The 17,871-nt window shown below is 39.0% G+C and overlaps 1 protein-coding gene across 4 annotated transcripts in view; it reads left to right on the plus strand.

Annotated features, from left to right (window-relative positions):
* smc4 (structural maintenance of chromosomes 4) overlaps positions 1–17,118 on the plus strand; it is a 63,659-nt gene extending 46,541 nt beyond the window's left edge. Inside the window, exons 18-23 of one of the 4 annotated variants that reach the window (XR_011344155.1) lie at positions 2,236–2,380; positions 5,415–5,588; positions 11,968–12,147; positions 12,235–12,467; positions 12,569–12,721; positions 12,826–12,913. Coding sequence is in view for 2 of the 4 variants with exons in the window: in XM_069896776.1 (XP_069752877.1) it covers positions 2,236–2,380; positions 5,415–5,588; positions 11,968–12,147; positions 12,235–12,467; positions 12,826–13,009; positions 16,692–16,862 (1,087 nt within the window). In the remaining 2 variants the exon portion in view is untranslated. Of the gene's footprint in view, positions 1–2,235; positions 2,381–5,414; positions 5,589–11,967; positions 12,148–12,234; positions 12,468–12,568; positions 12,722–12,825; positions 13,010–16,691 lie in introns of those variants that run through there. The other 3 variants (XR_011344156.1, XM_069896776.1, XM_069896774.1) reach the window with 3 other exon arrangements.
* The last annotated feature ends 753 nt before the right edge of the window (positions 17,119–17,871 follow it).

The following is a 17,871-nucleotide window of genomic DNA, read 5'->3' on the forward strand; positions in this document are numbered from 1 at the left end:
ATAGCCCTACCCTGATTCGAAAGGGGAACACATGGAAGTTTATCTCGGCACTGTATTTCCTGCTCCAAGCGGAAGGACCGAAATCAGGCCTTCATAAGTCAAGACAGAGGTGGGAATCGGATTTAGGAATAATGATTGATTAGCGCTGCTGTGTGTCGGATCAGTATGACTGGAATTATTAATATGCGGTACAGGATTGTGCAATACATCTTTTAGCGCCAGCTGACACCACAAAAATTGAACAGATCTAAGCTAGAATTATCAGACAAATGTTTCAGATGTGGCATTGAGACAGGATCCTTTTTGCACGCAACCTGGTGCGACCTCTCTGGGTGGAACCCTGGAAAAATTTATAGGTAAAGAATTCCCATAGTTATTTCTGTTGGGAAACATATTGGGCACAAGACTCATGATGAATGTGTCTAAATTTCAAATTCAATTCATAATGATTGCATTGGCAGTTGCCAGGAAGTGCATAGCGGTTACCTGTGTCTTGGGTAAACTTATACCTCTCATTTTGTTCGTTTTAGATTGGTCACAGTGTTTGAGCTACTGAAAGAAAATAGACACACACACACCGATAGCAGTTCAGTTTATACAAGTCTTTATTACTAAATAGCTAGCTGAATTCACACTACAATATGCAAGCCCTTCCCAATTATACTTATCAATGCCTGGACTGGTCCCAACTGCCAAAGCGAGGCGACGACTGCACACTTGTAGTAGGTTGTCTGGGCGCCTTAGCAGCTTCTCCACCTCCCCGGACGGGGACTTTGGTTGGAATCTTGAAGTTCTTGCTGAGAGATGTTGCCACCTCTTGGAGAGTCTCAAACTTCAGCAGTGGGACCATGGCTTATATTATCCAAAAGTTGTTTACTGAGATCTTATCTGTGAACAAATGATTTAATTATCTTCAAGGTCTCCTGACAGTCTGCGACCAACAAAAGACAACTGCATTTCTGGGCCTCATGGTGGAAGTTGGATAATGTCTTCTGATTCATCTGCATCCTGGGCCCCATGGTGGAATTTAGGTGTGTCTACTAATTCATATGCAACAAGCAGGTTCTTAGTCTTGCAGAAGCAAAGGCTGCAAAAGTAAGAAACACGGTTTAAATATTCCATTATAACCTGGAAGTCCGACTCCTGCTTGAGTATTGAGCACTAGAATATAGAAATGCAAAGTTGTGTTTCCCTGGAGAAAATCACTTACAACTTTTTTTTTAATGTATGGCACTTTTGTAAAAATTTGGCAACCATACCTAAATTCCATAGGAACATAATTATAGGGAGGACTGTCATTCCTCGCCGCCTTACCCTCCCTATCAACCCCTCAGTTGGCGAGGGGAGCGGGGTGGTCTATCCAATTTCAACCAGGAAAAGTGAGAAGAAAACAGCCTGAGCACTGCCTGCCATGACAAATCCATAAACCCCAGATGTATATTTTATACCTTTGATGTGAATGTCCTTTGTGTGTAATTGTGATTGGTTGAGAATTACATGTTAAATGTGGAGAGTATGGGGGGGAGGGAGGGAAGGGGAAGGAAAAAGTTTGAAATCTACAAGAACATTTTTTGTATAGAATTGTAAATTGCAACTGGCATTGATATTAATGTTAACATTGATAATGTTGATAACTTTAAGTCTGGAAAATCAATTTTTTTTAAATTATTTGTTGCCAATTGTATAGACAATTCAAAAATTATGTACACAAAGCACCATTTGGGATGACTGCTTTGTGGTTTGCTTCCTGTTTGAGCCACAAGCTTCCTGTTGGCTGTCGCTTTACCATTGAATCTCCACTCTGTTATCTGTTTTCAATCCTTTGAATTGCTTCCAATGAATGTTTTCCTGGTTTTCATTTAAGCATTTTGTAGCATTGGCTTCAGTGCATTATTTTTCCTCATAATTTTCCTCTTTTTATTGTTACTTGGTAATGATTTTGCTGTTCAAACTTGATGCATTAATATCCCTTTCGGATTTGTGCAATTGTCTTTTTTTACATTTAATTTGCATTTTTGTTCATCCTACATATCATTGTTAAATCTCGACTTTTTCCAGTTCTGGATAAGGGTTAATTTAACTCTGCTATTTTCCTCCGCAAATACCCCTGCTTGTTTAATGTTTTCTTTTTTATTTAATGCTTCAAGTGTACAATTTACTTTGGTTATCAGGTGGCTTGCAGGTGATCTATTCATACAGCAAAAAATAAAAATTGTTTTTATTATTATCTACCAGAAATTTTAAAAAAGCAGAAGAAGCAGTGAAGCGAACCAGAGAAGAAATTGAAGAGAACAAAAAAGAGATTGAAGATCTAACAGAAGAATTGAAGAAGTTAGAGGAAGAAGGTGCCATTGTACTCAAAGAATGCACTGAAGCTCAGGTACAAAACAAATCATTCTTTCAGTCAGCTTTTCTGTGCAACTGAATTTTCCACAACTGTCATTTCATACATTTTAGCTTAAAAACAATCCTTGCGATGTATATTAGCAAATTCAACCTACACATTTAATTATTGTTTGTGCGGATTCCATTTAAAAGCTCCAAATTGCCATGCTTCTGTGAGAGATGGGAAAATTGATCTAAAATTATGAACATGGAAGAAACTAAAGTTCATCAGTAAAATGGCTGTAACCAGTTCAAACAGGATAAGCTTGGGGCTTAGGATGCAGGAAAGCAGAGTCAGCACGATTAACATAAGAATCTTCTAGTCTTTGTGACAAGACCATAAGACTAAGATAAGGAATGGTAAGGTACAATAGAATGTAGGAAGTTGAGGTAGTCTGGATCAGATAAGAGTCTCCTAGCCCTGGACAGAAGTACCAAGTCATACATTTCTAATTAGCTAACCATACACAGATTTATACATATGAAATTAGCCAACCCTAGATAGAATGAGTCAACTCCGCATACCAAGAGACTGTAGCCCAGAGAATCAGGAAGGTGTGAATAAGGACAATGACATGATGGGGCACCCACAGGATACCCCCTGGTCCTCCAAGTGTACTGAAACTGCACGTAGGCAGGAAGGATTACCTATGCCAAACCCATCCAGGGGGCAGAAGAATGTAAGGGGGAGGGCACTCTGATACTGAAATTGACTGTATAAAGGTTGGGTGAGCCCCAGTATGTGTGTGTATTCCCAGGGTAAGGGGAAGCACCCAACTTTGCATTGTTGTAGTAATAAATGTTCTTTGTTCTCAATTTTTGTCTCGAGCAATTTCTTTAAAGGTACTTTAATTTCTAACACTTCAAAGCCTGCAACTAAGAGTGATTACTGATATTGAAGCAGTGCACTTCAGATGGCTAATTCTTCCAATGAAGAATTGACCTTTGTTACACAACAATAGTGTGATTTTTAAAAAACCCTTATCTGGTGTCTATGGCGATTGTGGACACTGGATATATAAAATTTCTGGTTGCCCGAGACTCCCTCTTGCAATACTTAAAACACCTGCGTTAAGAATACAGTTTAAAAGACAAAAGACAGTGCAAAATGTAAAGTAATTTGGGGAAAAAAATCACCATTGTAGTCCTTAATTATATAAAGTCCACTTTAATCAGATAATTATTGTAAGTTACAAAATTTAAATTTGAACCCTAGTCGCTAGTTGTAACAGTGTGGCGCTAACTGCTATGCTAACCATTTTGCCATAATAAATAACACCTCCCTTCCCCAAATTTACAGATAAAGTCTTGCTAATATACTTAATAATATATGAATAACGATAAAGACTTACTAGTCAGGAATAGGGAGACACTGGGAGATTGTCCCAGTAGTGAACAGCATCAGTTGGCCCTTCATCCTGGACGAAGCCTTTCATTTGAACACAACTTTATTCAAACAGCTTCTGTAGATGGGGCACGAGTAGGGCGCTCTGTTGGCTGAATGTTTGCTCCCAACCTCAAACATTTGTGTTATTTTGGAGAACATTTATGTTTTTTAACTTTTATTTACATTTTTATTTATTCTTGTTTATTTTAATTGTTATAATTTGTTTATTTTTTTGTGAGTTGTTTGAATTCCAGTTAATGGGGATTTTACTGTATATATGTTTACTGTTATGTCTTTATTGTAAAAGCTTTATAAAATGTTACGAGCCCAGAGGACCCCAAAGCCCAGCAGCAATAGATATTCACCAAGACAAATAGTTACTTAAACAAAAATTGCTTTTAATTATCTTTAAACATTAACTTATCTCTATTGACCTACTTAACCCCCTTCTAATTCTCAGTGCACGTGTATGTAATGTGTCTGTAAGTTCAGAAAAGTTCTTTGGTTCACAGTCCAATCTCACTTCTCATTCCTCCAAGTTCGCTGGTTGCAGGCAATTCTTATACAGAATTTAACATTTATAAAGTTCACTAGGCTTTGGTGCTTGAAAGGTAAATAATTACCGCTCAGGAAAGTTCTTGTCAGTTTTCAGAGAGATTTTTTTGTTCCAGGAAATCCACAACTGATTCCTTTTTAATCAGCCACTCCAATGTCTTGCTGGCGAAACTCGCCCCTTTCTGGTTTCTACAGATGATAACTTATTTCTTTCAGGTCACCACAGAGTGCCTTTTTGTTTCTCTTATTCCAAGTGAAAGATTAGGCAGCCAGTCCTCTCCTCTTGCATGAACCACAAGGGCTTTGACCAGGCTGTCTTCCAAATGGGGCTTTCCACAAGCTTGCCAGCTTGTCCAGTTCCAGTTCCATTTGCCATTGCTGGCTGTAACATTAGAGAATGATCTCTCTCTTTTTTAAGAGAGAAAGACTGTTTGACTCCCTCTGCTTGCAAAACCACGTGATCTTCTTAGAACAAGTTCTCTTCCAGACAATCTGCAGCTCAAACAAGATCTTTCATCTGTTATCTTTTGTAAACAACAATCCATTAGTGAAGTCTCTTGAGCACTCTTCAAAGCTCTTGCAAAAGCTGTGGAGCCAATATGTCTAGCATGGGGCAGAGCTCCAGTATTTTAAATAAGATCTGTTTTAAAGTGTTTGTATGTGACCTACTCTAACAAACCTTTCCCAGTTTATCTCCCTAAAACATATCTATATACTTTGTCACAGTACAAGATCAAACACTGAAAAGGGCTTCCAAGAAGGGAGAAAAACGGGAATAAAGAAATAGAGGTTTTTCCATATACAGTATTAAAGAACAAAAATATTATTAGGTTATGAACTGAGATGCATAGCCATGTGGCACATAATCCTGCAATAAAAGTTAGCATTTCAATAAATATGTCCAGGTTTTTCACTTTTTTTCAATTTTTCGGAGTAATTAAAATGAATTAAAATTTTAGCATGGGTGAATTTGACATCGTTGATTTGAGTACGTAATCATGATCTATATAAAAGTGAAATAAATGTCAATGAGGATCATTTAAAAGATGTTAGGGTATCATGTATTACTCTTCACTGTTTTGCACAGGAAAAATTAACAACTGTAACTGAGGAACATAATTGTTTACTGCAAGAGCTGAAGGGAATTCAGGAAGTACAACAGGCACTTCAGAAAGAAACTCTTAACATTCGTCTAAAGTTGGAACAAATAGATGGGCATATTTCAGAACATCAATCTAAGATGAAATTCTGGCAGAAAGAGGTAAAAAAAATGATTCAACAATACTTCATTTCATTGGAGTTGAACAAAGACTGACGACGTTGTGATTGTAATTTAATTCATTGACATGCTGGAGAAACTCAGCAGGTCACACAGTGTTCTTTTTGGCAAATATGTACTCCACATTTCCAGCCAAAGCTCTTCAAGGTATGAGCAAAAGCAGGAAGATACTTGAATAAAATAGTGCAGGGGAGGGGGTTCAGGTCGTAGATGATTTTAGGTGGGAGGCCAGAAGAGAAAAAGGCTGGGAAATGCTGGGGAGGGGATGGCTCTGAATGGAGAGGTAAAGGGGGTGGAGAGCTGGAGAAAAGGGGAGAGAGAGAGAGAGACAGAGTGGGGCCAAACAGAAACTGGAGAAAGTCTATGTTAATGCCATCCAGTTGGAGAGTGTCTAGACGGAATATTTGGTGATGTTCCTCCAATTTGCAGTTGTCCATGGGCGGACATGTTGGTGGAGCATGAAATCGAAAAGGTTGGCCCTGGCAAGTCCCCATTTTTGCATCAGACAGAGTGATGGTGCTCACCAAGATCGATCTCCCAGTGTATATCCAGCAATCCTGTCCTTGTTGCAACTAGGGGCAGAATGGGCTAGGGCAGATATGTGGGGTAATAGAAAAGATGCTGGTAAGGGCGAAGTTGATGGTGGTAGATGGGAAGCCATGGTAGGTTTCTTTGAGAAGGAGGACATTTCAGATAATCTGAATGGAAGACCTCCTGGGTGCAGATTCAACAGATGAAGGAATTGAGTGAAAGGAATAATCCTTACAGGGGACATCATTTGAAGAGGTATAGTCAAGGTAACTTTGGGAGTTGGTGGGTCTTTAACTTTTATCTTTTACTGTCAGGAGATTGAATCAAAGAAAAGCATCTAATCCAGGCAGAGTATCTGGCTGAGTACTGAAACCCTGTGCTGACCAACTTGGCAATGCATTTATAGATATCTTCAGCAGACCATGGTATCCACCGTTTTCAAACAGCTATCTATTGTATTGATACCCAAGGAACTGCCTAATTGACTCCAAATCAGTAGCACTCACATCCACAGTGACAAGAGTTTTGAGAGGCTGGTGTTGCCTACCACAGCAACATGTCTGCAGCAGATGTCATCTTATTAGGTCCTTTCAAATTGCACCAACCAGGTAGCCCTCCTGGAATCTAGATGCGATTACTGGGTTGTGGGTGCAGGATGCAGCTTTCAAGTCGCAGGCAGACCTACCTGATTATATTGTCGACCCAACGATTTAAGGGGGATCTTGCCCTGCAGTGAGTGATGCGTCACACAGGAAGTATCAACCGTCATTCTCCACACACCCTCCCCCAAGCAATGTGCTGCTGCAATGTGACGCTTCAGTTTGCAGCGATGGCTGAATGCGGGAGCAGCGGCTGACTTCATTACCCATAAACCCACACCACTGGAACCATCCACCAGCACTACATGGGTAATGAAGACTGCAATTGCTCCCTCATTGAGCTGTCGCCACGACTGGAACAGCATTCACAACAGCAGCACATTGCGGCCCCCCCCACTCTTCCCCCAATAGCGACAGCAGCCAATCTCCTCCTCCAATCCCCCCCCATTGCAGACATCCCACCCTCCCTTTTGCAGCAGCGGCACCTCACCCAAGGATTTACCTGTAAAGCAGGCACATAAGTGCTCATGTCATCAGAGTAATCGGGTCAGCCATTTCCCTTTTCAAAGCACTAGAGCAGGACGCCCGGGTAAGTTTTACTGAAATTGGTCAGGGATCTGGTTGGACTCTTTCAAATTGCCATGTACCTAGGTACCAAATTGCCCAGTTAACTCCATTTTACATGGCATTTTACTGGCTCCACACAAAACCTTGGACTACCTGAACAACAAAGACGTATGTTAGGATGCTCTTAGTCTTCTACAATTGGGCATTCATCACTGTTATCCCCATAAAACTGATCTGCACACTCCAAGACCTAGGACTTGATGTCCCAGTGGTAATTGGATCCTGAATTTCCTCATCTCCAGACCAAAATCAGTGAGGAATGGTAAGAACATCTCCAGAATCTCCATCTGTATCAGAGTTGCATTAGTATCAGTACAGGGCTGCATTCTTAGCCCCCTGCTCTACTCGCTGTGAGACTTGCAGTGACAATAACAACATCTATAAATTTGCTGAGGATGGTAAGTTGTATAAAAATGTGTGATGAGTCACCATACAGAGGGAGATTTTAAAAATTGGATGAATGGTGTATTAATAACAACCTCTCAACATGCTACCAAAATCAAGGAGCTGATAGTGGACTTGAGGAGGGGAAAAAACAGAGGTGTACGATCTGATGATCGTTGGGGGATCAGATGCAAAGGGTGAGCAAATTTAAATTTCAGAGGGGGTGTTTCCTGGACCCAACACACTAATGTAATGATGAAGAAAGCATGTCCGTGCCTCTATATCAGGAGTTTGTGAGGGTTTGGTAATGGCATTGGAAACCTTGGCAAACTTTCACAAATGTGTAGTGGAAAGTGCTGACTGGCTGGACCATGGCCTGTTATGGGGGCACCAATACTGGGCATGTGAAGTTTCTGCGAATTTCTGCGTTTTAAAATTTGATTTTCCGCATTTTTTAAAATGATTTCCACTTTTTTCATCCTAAGAGCAGTGGACCTGCTTGCCAGTAATGGTGAGATTGGCAATGAAAGTATTGTAGGGAGTAAGGTTTGGGTAGAAGTGGAAGGATGTTGCTGTGTACATGGACTAACAACAGACAATAGCAGGGTACCAGGCTCAAAGCAACAGCATTAGCATGTGCCCCGTGCATTGCAAAGTTCAAAGTTTATCCATCACTAAAGTGGTGTTCCCACTCAAACTCATATTTAAAGATGAGTCTGAGCCTGATGCTTTCACCCCTTGTCGGCAGGCCATGGTCTTTATTCTTTGTACCCAGAATCAGATACAAATCTGTGTGTTCCCAACCATGTGGTTCTACCTGAGACGAGCATCCCCCACCACCACCACCACCACCACCTTCCCCCAGGAGCAGCCAGTCTAGGACTTCACAGTAACTCAATGGTGCTGGGTGGTGAAGGCTTGGGTTGTTATGCCTGTCAAATACCCCAGTGACATGGCCGGTAGCCCAGAGAGAAATAAGAGCCACTTGGTAAGGGGCTCACTTCGCTGGACTTTGGCCCATTTGAATGGGGGTGGAGAAAGTAAACAAAAGGTAATGATGCTAACTGAAACATAAATTGCAATCCTGTTATCACATCCTCTTTAGTTAAGACCAAGTTCATCAATGATGGAACAATTTAACCAGAATCTCGTACGTTGGAGTCTATGATTGTAATTCAACGAAATGAATGCCCAATGGAGCTACTACGTGCTTGCCTAGCGACATTGCTTATCATTATGTACGCACGGGCTATGGTAGTTGCAAGTCGGATTTGGAGATTAGTTTTTTCTGTCACACAGCAAAACCATTGAGTCCTGGATGTCGGGCTAAGGGAAGGAAAGAGCCCTTGGGCCAAATATGATACAGGACATGTTTATATTGGGTTGTTATGCCTGTCAAATACCCCAGTGACATGGTCGGTAGCCCAGAGAGAAATAAGAGTCTTCCTGAACTTCAGATTTGAGTGATTGGAGTAGATATGAACAGTATCGTTCTCTATTTTCTTTCACACTGTATATTTTTAATCCCAGTCACTCGCTCCTGTCTGTGTGGACTCATCGTCTTTGTACTGACACAGTCTATTAGACAGTGTGCATAATCCATGTTAAAATCCCCCCCCCCCCATCAGATTAAATCCTCTGACAGCCCACAATCTCACTGTAATTCCTCTCCCATCCCCCACCCCAACACCTGCTTCAGTAAAATCCCCTGTATTTAATATGTGGCCACTGTTAAGTTCCCTATTTATTTATTTTGCCTTTAGACTTTTTTTAAAGAGTTGCTGGAGCAGTGTTCTGGTGAGCACCAGCAGAATTGCACCCCTGGTTACTACTTGGGGATTGGATGCAAGTTGGGCAAGGCTTCTGCTTGGCGTGCTGGGTGCTAGTCATGGGCAAGTACTGCTTGGGGTCAGGAGAACCAGACACTGGTTTGAGTATAGTCAAGCAGGTAAGCAGGTACCACTTGGTGATCTGGAAGGGGCTTGGAGACTGGATACACATGGTAGTGTCTGCCTAATATACGGTGCTCAAAGTTTTTTTTTAATTGATTTTGTGTACATTTTCAAAAATTTTCCAAATGGGGGCGCTATGCCCTCTTGACCCGCCCCCCCCCCCCCCCCCCCCCCCATTGTATGCCTCATGCAAGCACTTTTTGACCTCTCTCACATGTCTGCAATACCTCTTGGAGGAAAGTCCTGCAAAAGGTACTGGGAACACAGTACATAACTCCTGGACCTGCCCACCATTGAGAAAATCTACTTGGAATGCTGCCATTGGAGAGCAGTAGCGATCAACAAATATCCATGCTGCCCACAGTATGCTCTGTTCTCACTGCTGCCATTAGGAAAGAGGTATAGAAGCCTAAAGACGAACCACCTACTATCACATTCAGGAACAGTTGCTACCCCTCCACCATCAGACTTCTAGACAACAAATTCAAGCAGACTCATTTAAGGGCACTTGCACGTTATTTCTTACTGAACTTTTCTATATTGCCTTGTCGCTTTGCATACATTTCTCTATTTTGTATGTGTATCTTTACTTGAATACAGTTTCTTCACTGCCGATAAGTAGAAATTCTGCCAGGCCTTCAGGAAATAGAATCTCAGGGTTGTGACATCATGCACATACCCTGACAATAAATCTGAACTTTGTTTTAGAAAATGTTCTTGGAGAGTCTGTCTTCTGAAATGAAGACAGAGATAGAAAAAGGCCATAATACATAGGAACAGAAATAGGCTGTTCAGCCCATTGAGTTTGCCTCACCAGAGGGGAGCGGGTTGCCAGAGATGGACCAATTTAATTTGAGATCAGGATGAAAGCAGCTAAGTGGATAAAGTTAACAAGCTCATCATGGTGCACGAGGCAGCACAATATAGTCTTCAATGTAGCAGAGGAAGAGTTGAGGAGCCTTGCCTGTCTAAACTTGCAGCAAGGTTCCTCCAGTCAACAGAAAGACTAGCATAGCTGGATGCAAAGCAGATATTCATGGTTACTCCTTTAACTTGGAGAAAGTGAGTTGAATCATAAGAGAAGTTATTGAGGGTGAGAACAAGTTCTTCCAGGCAGAGGGGGACTAGATGAGTGTTGAGAAAGAAACAAATGGCTTTGAGACCTTCATTATAGGGGGTGGAGTTTGGACATCCATGGTGAAAATTAGGCAGTCGAGATCAGGGGACTGGAAATGGCTGAAGTGGGAGGGCATGTGAGGTATTGCAAATGTAGGTAGGGAGAGACAGGACCGGGAGAAACATGGAGTCGGAGTAAGATGATACAAGTTTGGTAGGACAGGAACATGCTGAAACTATCCATCTCCCAAGACCATTGAGTGGATCTTGGGAAGGAGGTATAATCAGCCATTGTGTGGCTATGGAGATTAGGTTGGAGGTCATGGGAGGGAGGTGACGAGGTGATGAGCTCAGAGGTGGTGTGTGAGATAGTGGCTGGTGTTGTTGCCTGAGCTCCTTCCTCTGCCCCCTCCCCAACCACTTTATTGATGGACCTGCCTGCATTTATCCTCTACCTTGACAAACGGCTCAAGCCCAAAATGTTGATTATGTATCTTTGCCATTTTTTTTTTAAAGCTGGATGGCTGGACTTTCTCCAGCACTTGACAGTATTAGATGTTACTTCATAATGGTTAGGATGCTCACGATTTTGAATTTATCCAGGGAGGAGCTGAATTGCTTTCACTAAGAAAACTGGTTTCAAAGTTTGGTTTATGCTAACTTTGCTCTCAGCTGTGGCAGCTTGAAGGCTGTTAACAGATACTCTCTCTAGCCTGCATTAAGAACAGGGAGGGGGAATATGTCTTGACTATCTTTGTATGTGGTAGGCAGGAGATGGGAGATTGTGATAAGCACAGTTAGGTTTCCTATAAAATCTCTACAATCTTCCAATACTTGTCACAGCTTGTATTATACCATTTTTAATTTTTTTTAAAGACACCCAAGCTTTAATGGTCTGCTAAATTGATTTTGGAGGGAGAAAGACTTGGTCTTGGAGGGGGGGGGGGGGGAGTGGGGGGAGATTGTTCTGTTAATTAAGAAATCTCTTCAAGCAGAAATTTGCCAGCATGCCCTTCTGTGGAAAGACTTATTTTGTTTAAATGCCTAAGGTTTTGTTTTGAGGGAAGGGTGAAATAACCATTGACTTCTTTGGAAATTAATTGAAATAGGACGAGGTTTATTGTATTTTAAATCTTTGTAATTTGGCTCCAGATATCAAAGCTTTCTTTACATCCCATTGACAACCCAGCAGAAGAACTTCCAGAATTGAGTGCGGAGGATCTTGTTGGAATGAACAATCCAGATGTGATAAATAATCAAATAGCTCTTCTGGAAGCTAAGTCCCTTGAAATGAAGCCAAACTTGGGTTCTATTGCTGAATACAAAAAGAAAGTAAGTTCTGAAGTCCTCATTTGTATTGGACTGGTTTTTTATTGGGTGATAAGATTTGAACCTTCTTAATATGCTGCTTGTCTTCAGGAAGAGCTCTACTTGCGGCGTGTGGCTGAGCTAGATGAAATCACTGGTGAACGGGATAAATTCAGGCGTGCCTTTGAAGACTTGAGGAAACAGCGACTAAATGAATTCATGGCCGGCTTTAATATGATCACAAATAAGTTGAAGGAAAATTACCAAATGCTTACACTAGGTGGAGATGCTGAACTGGAATTAGTTGACAGTCTGGATCCTTTCTCTGAAGGAATTATGTTCAGGTAGGAAAATTGCATGTTACTCAAATGATTAGTTTACATAGTGACATTTGAACCATTCAGATCTCAAATACTGAACATTTACCCCTATATTTTCCACGTAGAGAAATTACTTTCCAAGTTCGAGATTAGATAGTGGGGTCGGGGTCTGATCACTACCTCGCCAATATCTGCTGGCAGAAGTGGATATTTGTATTTTAAAGTTGGTGGCTGGCTAATGCCCTTCAGCTGCACAAAGTCTGAAAGTTCAAAGTAATGTAATTATTGCAAGACAATTTTTCTTTATTTGGAGTTATTTATAAAAAGTTCTTGTATGACAGATTTTTATTACACTTTTTAATGGGGAAAAATATTCTTCTAGTGTGCGTCCACCAAAGAAAAGCTGGAAGAAAATTTTCAATATTTCTGGTGGAGAGAAGACACTGAGTTCTCTAGCTCTGGTTTTTGCACTACACCATTACAAGCCGACCCCTTTGTACTTCATGGATGAGATTGATGCAGCTCTGGATTTCAGAAATGTTTCAATTGTTGCACATTATATTTATGTAAGTAGACTGCAGCATTTGGTATGTATAAAACCTGGAAAACACAAGAACACTGAAAATCTGCAAATTTTATAAGAACCAATTGGTAAAGCATTAATGCTGAAAAATGATAGAAAACTTGGTGTATCAAGTAATTTAAAATATTTGACTGCTTGAAAAGACCAGTTAACTTCAAGTGTCATTGTGTCTAATAGAAACAGTGTGTTGCTGTAATGATGTGATTAGAATTTTTGTCTAAATCTTTCCCTATAGTAACAAACAGGAAAGGAGAGGAAAAAAGTGAGATCCTCATATTTAACATCTTTTACAATCTTTATAGGCTTTAGAAGCAGTTAAGAAATCTTTCTAAAGTAAGTCTTGAAATTTAATAGTTGTTTTTTCTCTCACAACAGGGTCCCAACATTGCCAATTAAATAACCAAATCTCAAAGTCATTAAGTTGTTTAAGCAATGACAGGCAAGATGACCAGGAACATTCTCTGTCTTGTATAGTGGCAGAGTCCTTTGGAGTTCATCTTAAAGGAAAAATGGGGACCAATATAATGATGGTTGGGGAGTACCTACCATTGTAAATTTATGACATGGAGGGTAATGTTCCTGTCCTGTGCCTTTTGCCTTCTCTTTTACTGTAGTCAATGATTCTTGAAGCTTAAGAGCTGTAATTAAATCTTGGTAGTTTAGTAATCCTGCCCCATTCACCACCACCAGTGGGCTGATCTCGCCTCCAACCGTGCATCTTGGCGCCTCACAGTTCGGCGGGCAGCAAGCTCCTTTGAAGAAGACCGCAGAGCCCACCTCACTGACAAAAGACAAAGGAGGAAAAACCCAACCCCAACCAACAAATTTTCCCCTGCAACCGTGTCTGCCTGTCCCGCATCGGACTTGTCAGTCACCAACAAGCCTGCAGCTGACGTGGATATTTACCCCCTCCATAAATCTTCGTCCACGAAGCCAAGCCAAAGATTCAGAGTAACTGAAGGCAGGGCTCATTGATAATTACATATGCCTTTCTATATTCTCCATCAAATCAGATAACAAGTATTGTTACTTCATGGACTCTGTGTAGGTGACCAAATAAGTACCTAAGTTGTTAATGTAGCCCAAACTTAGTTTTTCACATAAAGATCTTGGCAAAAATAAATCCTAGTGGTGCATGTTAACATTGGATATATTGGGCTGAGGGCCTTTTTTTCCATTCTGTATAACTATGGATAAGGAATGAAAAATAGGCTTTTACTCTTGCCACCCTGTTCAAAGTAAATTCAGCCATACTTGTGTGATTGATATTCTGGCAGTTGTGTGCCTCTTTCAAGATTGGTTTAAATAGTTAAGTGTCTAGGATTGTGAGTGAGTGGTATTAAATTGACTATAATTTAGCAGATTTATTACGTCACAATTACTTTTTTTTGGAAAGGGAAGGAAACTGGTGATGTAGGTTGGTGTTATATTGAGCAGAAAGAACTAAACCTGTCTCATATGTGATGGATTTAATGGGAGAATTGCTGATGGTTCTTTTTGACTAAATAGAATTTCCATTATTTCAGGATGTTACTTGACAAAACTTTTTTTTTAAACTTTATTTAAGATTTTATAACATGAATAACATTTAGAATTACATTTTAAAAAATTAAGAACAAAATAATAAAATTACAATAGTGTCAGTAATCTAAATAAACTATACCCTCCCCAATAATTATTACACATTAATAACCCAACTCAAATTAGTCCAACCCCCCCTTTCCCCCCAAAATAAAGAGTGAAGAATTAATAAAGTTAATAATATGTGAGAAAAAAACCCACTTACAAAAAAAACAAAAACATAACCGATTAAAATACTAACAAAAAGAAAAGTAATTAATACTAAGATATCAGACTTAAAAAACATATTTAAATCAAAGTTAAATGCATATATTTAACAGAGTTAAGATGAAACATATTTAACTCAAACTTAATATAAAAAATTAGTAAAGTTAGTAACATTGTCCATCAAACATTCTTAAACAATAATCAATTCTTTAAAAAAAATTGTAGCATGAGAAAAAAGATGAAAAAAACTTTCTCTATAGAGATAAACCTTCACCAAATATCAACTAACTTCACATCTATCATCATATTAGTCACATAAACCACCATCTTAAAACAAAACTCAAACCTCATTAAACATTGTACAATTCAATTTTAGTACTCCCACCATTTTTCCCTTTTACTCTTGAATAATTATCCAATAAAAGCTCCAATACCACATTTAAATATCCCCAATCATTACATTAAAATTCAGATATCCAAATAATAAAAACACACCTACAACGAAATCTATATCTTCAACAAATGGAGCATAAACCACAAACAAAATTCAAGCCTCATTAAGAATTGTACAATTCAATTTATAACTTTCACCATTATTCCCTTCGTTCTATAACTAAAATAGCAAAATAATATACACAAGAATTACCACTCCTTTCACCTTAAAGTTAAAGAAAAAATATTTTTAAAAACTTATCGATCCCATTCACATTTAAATTTCAAATATTCCTTATCTACTGAATAAACTTTACAAAAAAACCACATCAATTTTTAGTTTTTTAAACAATCAAATACTTTCTTATGTTTTTTTTTATAAACACAAAAAAAAACCCTTCACTCTTTAATCTAATAATACAAAAAAAGGAGAAAAAAAAATGGGTAGGAGGTTAAAAATACCCCCTCCCGTCTAAACCGCGCAATGCGTTAACTCCCAAAAAAAATGGGTGTGAGATAATTCACACGTAGCAGATGACTTTCAGGAAATAGTGCCCATCCAGTTCTCTCCCCCAACTCTCACTTCATCTTAAACTAACATCATCATTATTTAATATTCCTTTTTAAAAAAAAAATTAGAAAAAAAAAGAACAACTCTTCTTTTAATCAGCACCAACTGCCGAGTCACCATTACAACCATTCCTTCTTGGAGCACGGCTCTTTTCTTCCATCTCTTGTCTCCTTAGAGATCGCAGCGGACTACGTCTCTGTTGAAACTGAGTAATTGGCAGCTCTTGAGCAAATGCTATAGCTTCCTTTGGAGAATCAAAGAACTTTGGTTGGTAACCATCTTGAAAAACCTTCAAAACAGCTGGATATCTAAAGGTTGCCTTATAACCTTTCTTCCACAACAACTCTTTAGCAGAGTTGAATTCCCGTCGTTGGAACATAACTTCTTGACTCAAATCCGCATAGAAGAAAACTCGATTATTTTGAATCACAAAGGGTGATTTTCTCTGTTGTGCATTTCTAATAGCCACTCGTAAAATTATTTCTCTGTCGTAATAATTCAAGCAACGAACCAAAACAGACTTGACAAAACTTGAAGTGATCAACACATCTGCTCCAAATGTTACTAAAATGAAACACTAAACAACCAGTCCAGTTTGACCAGCAGTGAGAAATTATTCATTTAAAATACTGATTAAACTCCGCTGTGGTTCTCCTTCAGACAACTAATTGATTCCAATTTTTTTTAGTGTTTGTACATGGAAAAAAAAATCTGGCTCTCGACATAAATGTAAACAATTTGTGTGAATCCTCAATTGTTTGGTTTCCAAGCCTATCTCATTCCTAGCGTAAAATAAGTTTGCTTTGAGCAAATTGTGTTTGGTGGGTGCTTTTAGCAAATATTTATGTTGACCGTTTATTATTTCTGTCCTTAGGAACAGACCAGGAATGCCCAGTTTATCATCATCTCTTTGAGGAACAACATGTTTGAAATTGCTGATAGGTTGGTTGGAATTTACAAGACTCACAATACAACGAAGAGTGTTGCAACCAATCCCAAGATCATTGGTCATCAAGCACTTCCTGAAGTAATGGGAACAGCTTGAGTCATCTTACATTTTCAAGTTTTGCTATGCTTATGGAATTCATTCCAATTTGGTGGTAATGTTACATCCAAAGGATTTGAAATTTAATTTCTAAGCATCTTTTCACATATTGCCCATCTGTGATCTTTCAATTTTGATAATGTATATATTTTGTTTTTGTCATAAAGTTGTTTTAATGTCCTGCAGATGATTGAATACTTATAGTAAATCAGTTTCAAAAGCCATTCACTGTCGGCTGTTTTCTTGCTTACGTGTTTCATTAATGTATAATTAGGTTGACAAGCAGCCAATAAAAGTCATTACAATCTTCAATTCATTCATCTTGGCACTGCAGATAATAGTTGTTTGAGTAATCTGGGTGAAGAGAGATGCAAAATGAGAATGAGGTAACACGAAACCTTGTTGGATGGAATTGCAGGAAATGGGAATTTGGATGAGGGTGGAATGGCAAATACAATGTTGAATACATAGAAAATTAATTTAACAATATTTACTATTTGCATTTTGCTATTTGGTTGAGTGGGGGAAAGTAAGATGGTGTTTTTTTTAATGGAGTTGCATATTTTTGGTATCTGGATATTATTAATGTTTCTTTTGAATATGGTGAAAATCTTTCTTGGTTGGAAACCTATTGTGGAATTTGAATCATTTGCTAAATCTACAATGGACAGAGAAGTTGGTCACTGAATTTTTTTAATACTTTCCTCTTCTTTTTGATTCTAGGAAAACTAGTCTGCATTTTGTCTTAAATGGGTATATCATTCTTTCACTGCTTTCAGATGATTCCTAATTTTGACTATTAATTCTTAATTTACTGCATGTTTTGAATCACAAATGTAGGATTTGGTGTGGAACATTTCAACTGCACATTGATCATGCTCTATTCTTAATGCGTTGTTTTAAGATGTTGAAACAACCTGTGTGATTCCTTTGTAATCTTGGAACATCTTGTAACATAATTAATTAATTTGTGGCATATAGCTGTCATTGATGAGATTGATGTTTATTA

Source organism: Narcine bancroftii, chromosome 9 (genome assembly GCF_036971445.1).
Source record: "Narcine bancroftii isolate sNarBan1 chromosome 9, sNarBan1.hap1, whole genome shotgun sequence".
In the NCBI taxonomy this organism is placed as follows: Eukaryota; Metazoa; Chordata; class Chondrichthyes; order Torpediniformes; family Narcinidae; genus Narcine; species Narcine bancroftii.